The following is an 11,652-nucleotide window of genomic DNA, read 5'->3' as shown; positions in this document are numbered from 1 at the left end:
CAACACAATGTGGCCACTAAGTTGCTAAGGAAGGAAGTGAGGTATTAGACATGTCAAACTTTGTTTCATGAAGTTGTCAATTTTACAAAACATCCACCTGGTTTGATAACATAAAAATAAGCATTTGTGTTAAAATATTATTTATATTTTAACACAAATAAATCAATTAGTACATTACAGTACATTAGTACATTACGGTACATTAGTACCGTAATGTACTAATTAATGTTCCCTGTTTCGTTATACATATACTCTACTTTTTAAGAGTGATCAGGATTATAAATATTTTTGCTTCCACTTCAAAAATGAAATGTTTTTTGGTCTGACTCAGATAATTTGGACATCCACAAGTGTGGAATTTGCATTGTTAGTATAGGAAAGAGAACAATACTGAGAAGAGAAACAAAACAAAAAACAACAAAAAAGGATAAAGTACAATATACACAGTACAGTATAAAATTACACTATAAAATTTCTCAAATTGTACATTTTATCCTGTAATAATAATAATATAATAATAATAATGTAAAACATCTGGTTCATGTCTAGGTAATTCACACTCACCTTTCACACACACACACACACGCACACACACACACACACACACACACACACACACACACACACACACACACACACACACACACACGCACCCACATGTTTGTGTTGCTATCTTTGTGGGGACTTTCCATTGACTTCCATTCATTTCTACAGCCTAAACCTTACCTTTACCCTTTTCCTAACCCTATCCATCACATACCTAACCCTAACCAAAACTCAATTCATACCTTAGCCCTAAATCTGACCCCTGACCCAAAAACAGGGTTTCCCCTCGTGGGGACCAGGCTCCGGTCCCCACAAGGAGCAATTGGTCCCCACAACGTAGTATATGTCAGGAAAATCGTCCCCACAAGGTATTACAAACAAACGCGCACACACACACACACACACACACTACAATAAAACTGTGACAATCAAACAGAATACTAGGAAGTGTTTAGCTTGAGCAAACAAAAGAGAAACTCCTCTAATACATCAAACCGCTTTATGTGAGGCTGCACTGGTTAACATGAGGATGTCAGTTATGCTAACCACAGAAACAGACAAAGATGTAAAAGCAGATTTCTTTTGCACTCTAACTACTTATACTTTCAACTAAACACAAATCATACCCAATATAAATTGATAAACCAAAACCAAATCATGTTCTGAAAAAAAAGAGCAGAACAGCGTGCACCCATTGCCACAGGTGAAAAAGTTAAAGGGGAAATGAGTGTTTAGAAGAAGTTCAAACAAGAACAGGAAGAGAGCCGGAAAAAAAATAGCCGAAGAAATGAGAATACAAAGGCAGAAGTGCAGTTAGTTGGTTTCAGTGTCAGGGGAGAAGGCAACAGCACTTTTCCAAAACAAATGTCAAGCAGTTTTTCAGCTTACAATTAAAAGGGAGTGAGAGATTTTTGAAAAGCAGCAAATTTTTGTAAAGCAAGTCTATCACTGGATTTTCATTGCAGCTTTAAAATGAGGTAAGTTATGTTATAATAAATGTGACAATGTTACTTAAAGTTCTACTATCTGAAATCTCTACAAAATTGAAGTATAGACTTAGTTTCTGAACAGTAAAAAAATCCAAAACTTTATTATACATGACTCTTTTTAGCTATGTAAATATCATAAAAAGATCATTTGTACAATTTTTTTTTATAACTTTAAAGAAAAGGAAACTAAACACTTCCTGTGTTCTGTCTACATTTCCTGCCTTCCATTGCATCTCAACCTCATGTCAGGTATTTTACTTTCGCAGTTAGAGAGAATGAAAGGTAGCAGTGCAATAAAGCAAAACTGGCTTATTTTTCTTACATCTCATTGCATCAAACCTTGAACAGAAAAAAAAAATCCAGTCTACCATAAAAGGAAATGGACCGAACACAGGAAGTGGTCAAAGATAAAACCTGTGCTTTGACAGGAAGTTGAGATTTGACATAGACTTAAGTTTGGACAAAATTATGCGTTTGTATATATGTATATATATATATATATATATATATATAAATTCCCTTCTCACCCTCCGCGGGTGGTCTCTTTCATCCTCTGAGCTCGGGTCCTCTACCAGAGGATATATTGACCATATATATATATATATATATATATATATATATATATATATATATATATATATGCGCTATTTGCTTCTTGTTTTTCCAATTTGCTTGTCTCTTCTGTAGTGAGTCCAGTTTGTGTGCTGTGAGAGCAACAGTCTTGCTTTATGATGACAGCAGTAAGCGCTGGGTACCGGCAGGGTCAGATGCAACCCATGTCAGCCGTGTCCAGATTTATCACAACGCTTCAACAAACACCTTCAGAGTGGTGGGCCGCAAACTGCAGGCTGACCAGCAGGTATGGGAGAAGAAACATACGTCCGCCAATACAATATGCAATTTCTCAGTTGTTTTAAAAAATGTTGAACTGAAAGATATTCACTTTAGAGAACACATAGTTATTTTAATATTAAAAGGCAACTTTAGTCATAAGACATAATGCACTTTCCAACATGCTCCATTATTATGATGATCATCTCAGTACAACTGAAATGTCTGTATGACACTGTTATATTTTTGAAATTTACTTTATGACATAAATCTTACCAATTCTCTTTTCTTTTACTTTTTTGCTGTTTGTTGGACTTAAGGATTTCCTTAATTTGTTTATCCTCCTACAAATTAACCAACAGAATTTTTAACTTATTTTTTTAACACCGCAATACAGAGGCTCTTGTCAGATTTTGAAAATAACAGCTTTGAAAAAGCAGGATGAATCCCAATTAATATGAATCTGTGCATGTAATCACGGTTAATCTGTACTGTTTAGTACTTGATGTAAAAAAATTGAGAAAATGTAAACAATAACTTGGAATATTCATAATTCATTTAAACTAAAACAAAATTAAGTAATACTGTATTAACTACCAGGAAGAAAAAAACGGAGCTTGAAAATTCAAACACTTTGTCGAGTTTATGGAAATCATGTTGAATTGTACAGATCTGCTGTAAGATTCTAGAAGAGACAAACAAAGACATATCAGCCCCTAATTTGTCAAGTCATATTTTTGCATCCTTGCTATAACTTATGTGTCCCTGTTAAGCTGATGTGTTGAATTCAGGCCAACATTTCATTGCCAGCTTGTGCCAATAAAATACTGCCTTGAATCTTCGGTCTATGTTATTCAATCATTTTGCAACAGAAAAAGATAAAAAATTCTCAACATTTATCACGAGCCTTCATACTGCAGAATTATATGAGCATATAAACCAACTCAACATGACAAATTTACAGCTGTTAACATCTGTGCTCTAGTATGAATAACATGAATTAAAAAAAATAAATAAATAAAAAACTAACTAAAATAGAAATAATAATAATAAAAAATAATGATAATAATAATCATATCAGCAATAATAATGATGTAAGAAATGTAATACTTTATATGTGGTTCTTTTTATGTCAGGTAGTGCTCAACTGCCCCATTGTCAAAGGGATGAAGTATAATCAAGCAACAGCAACCTTTCATCAGTGGCGAGATCCTAAACAGGTGTGGGGATTAAATTTTGGCAATAAAGAAGATGCAGCTCTGTTTGCCAACTCCATGACTCACGCATTAGAAGTTCTCAGTGGATCTGGAAGTGCAGGTACCCAAAGCTGAGCAAGGCATGTTCTGGACTAATCATTTACATGTCATCCATAGCCGCGTTAACTCAGTGAAACTTAGAAATGTAGGTATTGATTTCGTGCTATGATCCACAGCAAAGTGATCTGTATTCGTTAAGCTACGCAGATTCGTTGCCATAGCAACTGACAACAATGCCACTTCATGTTACAGGGGTCTCAAACTCCAGTCCTCGAGGGCCGCTGTCCTGCAGTTTTTAGATGTGGCACAGGTACAAAACACTGGAAGGAAATGGCTTAATTACCTCCTCCTTGTGTAGATCAGTTCTCCAGAGCCTTGCTAATGACCTAATTATTCTATTCAGGTGTGGCGCATCAGAGGCACATCTAAAAGTTGCAGGACAGTGGCCCTCGAGGACAGAACAGAACATTCAGTCTGTTTTAGGTTTTTTTAGGTTTAATATTTAATTAATAAATAATTGCTGTGGTAGATTAGCTCCCGCTTCTACTTTACGGAATTATTTAGACATACAAACTGTAGCCCAAAAAACGCACATTTCATTAAAAAAAACATCTTATTGCTGTCTTACCTTTATCTATCAATGAAATCCATGCACCGCTAATTCTGCACAAAAATATCCGTTCATCCAAAGCCAAGTCTATCCTCAGCATGTCTTTTCTACTCCATTTAAGAATCGTCAAACTCTCGAAGCAAAACTTTCAGCTCTGGTGCTGTTCTTCCTTTAGTTATTATCTCCTTCTTCAAATGAAATTCCACTTTAGAAAACTGTTTAAGTGTAGAAATGTAGTTTTTCATGTTTATGTCGGAAGAGAGGAGAAAACAAATATATCGCTGTACTTTACTTATTTACTGTATGGCTAGCTCCATGGCTAGCTCACTGTGTCTTACTCTGTAGTTGTGGAGTCACAATATCTGGGATCATGAGCGCCCCCTGCCATGAGACAAGAGAACTGCCTGCCTCACCTTGAGTCTGTTCTCTGCAGTTTCTGATCGCTCCTCCGCACACAAAACACGATACACACACAGCTGGTGACAAAAAAACACTGTACATTATATATGTAAGCTAAATTATGGAAAATCAGTCCATATATTAAATGTTTTTTAGTCATTTTATTATCCGCGTACAGACAGGAAGAACATGCTCTCATAGAATGGCAGCCAGTGCAGTTAGCGAGAGGTTGCGCAATCCCAGGTGAGGCTCAGTTCGCTGCTGCCTCACCGGCTTCGCTTCTGAGCATTTGAATGGGAAAATGCGAAAATCCAGCGATTTTGAAGAAAAACATCATCAGAATTGGTTAAGCTAAGTAAAAAATAGATACTTTATAGTACAAACCACAGGGTGAAAATAGCAATATAAATGGTTTTATTATTATTATTTTTCCATGATGACAGGTGAGGATCAGCCTCCCCTGACCGCACGTCACTGATATATATATATATATATATATATATATATATATATATATATATATATATATATATATATATATATATATATATGTATGTGTGTGTGTGTGTCTACATATGTATGTATATGTTAAATTGATGTAATAACTCTCTCACAGGTTCTGCTAACAATGGACCATCTCCTCAACAATTTGAAGAGCAGAAAAGGTTCAACTATCCAGAACAGTCATGTGTTTGATATTTTCATTAAACTTTGTAATTATAGAGCATAATTTAAGCTTTTCTTTTTGTTCAGACTTGAGCGACAAAAGCAGGAGCAGCTAGAGAGAGAGCAAAAGCGGTCAGATACCCCCGCCTCTTCGCCAGTTGCTCCTCCAGCTCCACCACCACCTCCTCCAGCTCCAACCCCACCAGCACCTCCACCCCCTCCCTCTGGTGGTGCAGTCCCACCTGCACCACCTCCACCCCCTGCAGGAGGAAGTGGAAAAGTTGGAGGTCAAGGGGGCGGCAGTGATCTTGCTTCAGCCCTTGCAGGAGCTAAATTACGGAAAACAGTAAAGGTAGAGACATCACACAGGATGTAATAAAGTCTGTGTGTAAAAAAAAGTCTGAGTTTTCTGACTTAGATGGAATTAACAAAAAAGTGCAATCTCCTTTATTTTTGGTACATTTTTTTTATGTATTATCTACTGTATTTCCACAACAGATCCATGACAGAGGTTAAACAAACCCTGATGCATACAAACCTAACACACCCAAGCAGCTGCAAACTGCAAACAGATTGCAGCTGTTTGGAGCCACATTGGAGCTGTGCTGTGTTGAACCACAAACACAATGCAGGCTATGCTCCTTTGACCACACAATATCACATCATTGAGCTTGTAGGCACCACCAGAGGGGCCAGAGAGGCTTTTCTTAACTAGCTAGTTAAGAAAAGCCTCTCTGGCTTTTCTTAACTAGAAAAAGCCAGTTAAAAGCTAGTTAAGAAACTAGCTTTTCTTAACTAGCTAGTTAAGAAAAGCCTTAACTAGCTAGTTAAGCTAGCTAGCTTAACTAGCTAGCTTAACTAGCTAGCCTTGAGCTAGCTAGTTAAGGCTAGCTAGCTTAACTAGCTAGTTAAGGCTTTTCTTAACTAGCTAGTTTTCTTAACTAGCTAGTTAAGAAAAGCCTCTCTGGCCCCTCTGGTGACCAGATCACATGACCAACACTTAGCTAACTGTTGGTCATGTGATCAAAGGAGCCTAAAATTCACATAGCTAATTAAGCATTATAACAATTCAGCGTTATAAATTCTCAATGTCTAAAAAATGTTGGATTCTACTGAGATAATTTCCTCCATAAGTATCTTATGTATTTGCAAATTTAATCAAGGAGTAATTGTAAAAGGACATCCATTAAACTTTGTGAATAAGATTTAGTGGTTTTGATCCCTTACCATTTTTTTCTCACCATAAACATGAAGCTATTTTGAGCTTTCCTTAATATTGGAAGACAAAAAGAAAAACTAATTAGAGGTGCTTTGATTTCTGAAGGATGAGGGCGCAGCATCAGCCTCAGCTCCCAAAGCATCATCCTCCTCATCATCTGGTGGGGGCGGAGGAGGCGGCCTTATGGGAGAAATGAGTGCAATTTTGGCAAGGAGGTGAGTTATAACCCTAATACATTGATTTTCTCAGCATTTTTATGATCCACCAAAGCAAATGAACAGAATGAAGCGTAACTATAAGTTCAACCTCAAGAACATTTAGTGCATCATAGAAGTAGTTTCTCATTTCTTCCAACAAACTCACCTAAAACAAACTTGACTATGCTTAATAGTCAAAAACAAAAACTATCAATTCTCATTTCATTGCTTGAGTTTTTAAACACAAAAATGTTTAACTAATTCTCAATTTCTGAGGAAGTAACAGGCTTTTTCAATCTATCAGCTAGGTTTTTTTGGCTTTTACTATTTTTTGGAGAAATGCATTGATGTGAGAAATGTACCAAACTGTAATTTCTGTCAGCAAAATAAAATAACCACTCTAACTTCACAAGAGACTTGAACTTAATTTTGATTAATATTTCTATTGATATTTTTGCATATAGAACAAAGGTGTTTACATATTCCAGGGTGCAAAAGTGTTGAGCTTAAACAAATTGTTTACATCATTGACTGTAAAGAGCTGTTAAGACTGTTAAGGGCACCGTATGTTTTGTCTTAGTCTGGGTGTTTTGCCGCTCCACAAAATATGACAAATATCTGAATCTAATGATTTAAAAACTTCTTGATAAAAATACAGGTAGATATTGAAACAGAAACAGAAATTTGGCAAGATGTTCATCTTAATGGTACTCATTCTCCAACTCAAAGAGAGTGGGAGAGGTTCTCAGAAAAATACTCAAAGGCTCTATTGCAAGTACAAGAAAGAGGGGCGACAGAGGGCAGCCCTGTCTACAACCTCTATTTAAAAAGAAGTATCTGGATCAGTTGTTACTGGTAATAATACTGGCACAAGTCAGTGTATATAGAAGGCATATCCATGATACATTTTCTTTTTTTTTTTTTACCAAATCCAAATTTAGTTAAAACAGCAAACAGGTAACTCCATTCAACCCGATCAAACGTCTTTTCACCGTCTGTTGATATGACAACCACAGGCACAACTGTAGTCTCCCTCGAATAAACAACATTTAACAAGGTACAAACACTAATAAAGTGGACGCCCCTTTATGAAGCCCGTCTGCTCTTTGGAGATAATGGTTGGGAGAACCCTGATCAGGTGTGTGGGCCTGTTATAGGGATAGATGTCAGGATCCTTGTCCTTCTTTAAGAGAACACTGATGTCAACTTGAACTTAATTTTGACCAACATCATTACTTTTTATGCTTTATCAAAACAATTACCTTACTTTACACACAAGAATAAACTAAATAAGCTGAACTTTAATAATAATAATTAATTATAATAACAATAATAAAGCTTATTCTATTCATTATGCTTTATGTAAAGAACCCAGTAACATGAAAATAACTAAAGTAAAGATTACAGATAGATATTTAGGTAGCTAGGAAGATATTTCAAAATATGGATATGACATCTGGCTCAGTCTATCTTATGTATTTTATACATTTATTTTTGTCTCTCTTATTAGGAAGAAAGCTGCTGATAAGCCTGTGGAAAAAGTGAAAGAACCTTGCGATGTAAATGTTCCTTTTCTCATGATCATATTTTGTTGAGTGAACAGGGGACTATCTTGCTTGAAACTACATGTGGTTTATTTGTGTGCCACAACAGGAAGAATGTGCTCCTGCAAATGCAAAGTTCTCTGGATCAGGGGGTGAGTAAATTCTTCCATTGTTTTTTAACAACAAAGGACTTACTTCTTCCCACTTAATACACCTTCCCTCTTCCAACTTTATGGAAACATAAATTTATGTTTTTATGAATAAAATTTAAGAATAACATCACATTGTAAAAATAAATATTTTAGCAGAAATCAACGAGCTGAAATATAAATCTGCTTCAACACCAAGGTAAGAGAAGACTTCAGTACATAGGTTACTGAGGGCTCGTGTTATATAATGTGCCTTAAAACACTTGAATTTCTCTGTAAATGTTCAGCAAGCCTTTGTTAAACAAATACTGTTTTGTAACAGGCCAAAAACTGCCACCCAGAAAGACATCAGCTCCAGCACATCTGCCCAGAGTCCTGGGTCCAGGTACAGCCATTTTCTTCTCATTTTGTATGTGTACTTATGTGGTGCTTACAGTCTTAAGCAACACTGTAGCAAAAAAAACATTTTTAAGCTATATGTATATTTAGCGGCTACATTTCATAAAATATTTGGGTGACACAAATCTTTTCTATTTTTACAGCTCAAAATGTTAGCTTTCTGAAGCTAGTTTAAATGTTAGTAAAAATGTTTTAATATATATAGAGTTGAAATAATGTTGAAATAATGAAAATATTTTTTTAAAGTATTTTTTCCCTCATCTGTTCCTCTAAAATGGATTTAAGCACATTGAATGCTTAAATCCATTTTAGAGGATTTAAGCATTCTCTAAAATGGTTAAATTCTGGAAGCTCTAAAATGCTTCTTGAGAATTCCGTTGGAATTCTCTGTGTGAGAATTACAGTTCATACACAATTATATGGAATCCTATTTGATAGATTCAGTAAATCAAATTCAGTCCAATAATAGCTGAAACAGGGCTGCACAGTGGCACAGTTGGTAGAGCTGTTGCCTTGCAGCAAGAAGGTTTTGGGTTCAATTCCCAGCCCGGGGTCTCTCTGCATGGAGGTTGCATGTTCTCCATGTGCATGCACGAGTTCTCTCTCCAGGTACTCCGGCTTCCTCCCACAGTCCAAAAATATGACTGTCAGTTTAATTGGCTTCTCTAAATTCTCCTTAAGTGTGAGTGTGTGCCAGAACTTTAACTAGGGACAAGGGTGTATATAAAATGGATGGATGAATATTTGAAACAAGATCCAATTAAATACACATTTCAATTTAGTCAGAATTGTGGTCAAACATGGTCAAATTGAGTAAATCATTGGTAAAAGGTTACAGACTTGCTCATTGCATTCAGTAATTGACTTTGCTGAATCCCGCGTCCTGGGAATCACATGTGGAAGAGAACCACTCCTCATTAACGGGAAACAAACTTCAACAGAACCAAGCATAACATGAAGGATCATATAATTTGACCAGCTTGGGTTTGAGATGTAGACAAAAGAGAATCCCTAGTTCAGAAGTACTTTTTATTGGAAATAAGAGCAGATAGCATTAACTGAACTGGACAAGCCTATATTCTATGGAAAGAACAGTGACCATGCAACCTTCATGACTTTCATTGGCTGACTTTTAAATGGCAAGAAGCAATAGTTGGAATATGTGTGTTATGTCTGTGTGTGCACTTGTGCGGGTGTGTGCGTGCGCACGCGTGTGTGTTTGTGTCTGATGAGTTCATTTTCTGTTTTAGCCTTTTATCATTGGCGTTTCAAATGAATATTTGTATTCTTAATTAAATAATGTTCAAAAAGAAAAAAAGGAGACATGTCCCATTCAAGAAGTACAGAAACAAAGTTGAAACACATGGTTTACAGTTATTAAAACACAAGCACTGCTATTGATACTAGACATCATAGACATCATTCAACTGACACAGGACGAAAAATGGGATTTTCGGCAGCTATTGACACCTTGTTCTGCCGTGCGCATGGAGATTGAGGGCTTTCGGCAAGAGGTTTTTGTCAGAGTCGAGCACTGCCAAAAATGGTCAAAAATGCTGTGTGTCAGTGTTCCCCTATCACCCCCCTCCCCTTGTGCCTAGCAGAGGTTTTCGTATTTAAATGAAGTTGCTGAGTGCCATGCATTTTATATGTGTAGTTGCATATGCTCATCAGCATATGCAACTACACATATAAAATGTAAATATTTATCAAAATTGCATAAGTTCATGTATACCCTATAAACATCTACTTTCTAGGTTCACGTGAGTAATTTTTGAAACAGTTTGAAACAAGCTCTGCTACGTCTATTTTGGGGCATTTGCTTTAAAAATACAGCTCTAACTGAAAGTAAATGTGTTCTTTTGTCTCAGGCTGAAAGTGGTGAAGAAAAAGTCAGATAGTGAAGAAGGAGACGGTGATATGGAGCGTGTCAAACAGGTTAGATCCTCAATTTGTATTATAATGTGCAGCAATCACAGCAAGACAGCAATGTTTGCTTTTCTTTTTTGCAATAATTTAGAAATCAAGTTAATTTGTTTCGAAACACAGAATAATGCTTTTGCAAAAACTGCACAGATCTTACTGTGCCATTTTATGTCTTAAGGAGATTATAGAAGAGGTGAAAAAAGAGCTTAACAAGATGAAGGATGAGATTATCAAAGGTAAGGTTTTAAACTATTTTGGTTGAAAAGTTGCCTTCAAAATGTCTTCAAGAAACATGAAAAATCCAGTTGCTATTTAAGGTCAGGTCCAACACTAGGTTGTAATTGTGTGCAGTGCATGTACTACAAAATACTAGAAATGTTATGACTGACATTGATTTTTGTCTCTTCAAGCTTTGCTCGAGGAACTCCAAAGATAAACGATGTACGTTACATACAGCAGAAAGGCCTAACAATATGATGAAGAGATGTGATCCTCATGCAAATCGCTGGCAAAATACTTACTGTAATTTTGACTGAATTAAATGTTTAAACATCACTTATCTTTTTCGATGCTATTTAGATTTTAATTCTGATATTGATGCTAATATAAACTATTATAAATAATAAATTGATACAAATCTTTTTTTTTTCTGTGGCTTTATGAGATGAGCAGCAACTGCATTTTTTGCAGTTGTTTCAAACGTCTTATTGCACAATCTAATGTTTTAAGTGGATTTTTAAAAATGTCATCTTAAGTTTTATGCTACAGAAAAGTATGAGGGGCCGTTTAGGACAAAATCTATGTTTTGTCTCTCACTAAAGACTAAAGACTCATGCGCGCACACACAAAATATGAAATTTAATGTCACGCATATAATTTTCCTCTCACACGCATACACAAAATACTAAAATTGCACACATA

At 35.9% G+C, this 11,652-nt stretch overlaps 1 protein-coding gene across 2 annotated transcripts; it reads left to right on the top strand.

Annotated features, from left to right (window-relative positions):
- The first annotated feature begins 1,368 nt into the window (after window positions 1-1,368).
- LOC106906377 (vasodilator-stimulated phosphoprotein-like) lies at window positions 1,369-11,373 on the top strand. Of its 2 annotated transcripts, none has more exons than XM_088012368.1 (13): window positions 1,369-1,523; window positions 2,223-2,394; window positions 3,503-3,683; window positions 5,248-5,296; window positions 5,385-5,649; window positions 6,622-6,731; window positions 8,224-8,272; window positions 8,367-8,409; window positions 8,566-8,605; window positions 8,729-8,791; window positions 10,677-10,743; window positions 10,910-10,967; window positions 11,142-11,373. In XM_088012368.1, the coding sequence occupies exons 1-13, from the start codon at window positions 1,519-1,521 to the stop codon at window positions 11,165-11,167; spliced, it is 1,128 nt and encodes a 375-aa protein (XP_087868494.1). In that variant the 5' UTR covers window positions 1,369-1,518; the 3' UTR covers window positions 11,168-11,373. The 2 variants fall into 2 exon arrangements, with proteins under 2 accessions (XP_087868494.1, XP_087868493.1); XM_088012367.1 differs by having other exon boundaries at window positions 8,563-8,605.
- Window positions 11,374-11,652: the final 279 nt, after the last annotated feature.

Source organism: Poecilia mexicana, unplaced genomic scaffold, assembly GCF_051168715.1.
Source record: "Poecilia mexicana isolate PSO_F unplaced genomic scaffold, ASM5116871v1 scaffold_14, whole genome shotgun sequence".
Lineage (NCBI taxonomy): Eukaryota > Metazoa > Chordata > Actinopteri > Cyprinodontiformes > Poeciliidae > Poecilia > Poecilia mexicana.
The sequence above is the reverse complement of the archived record's forward strand: the minus strand, read 5'-3'. Positions and strand labels throughout refer to the sequence as shown.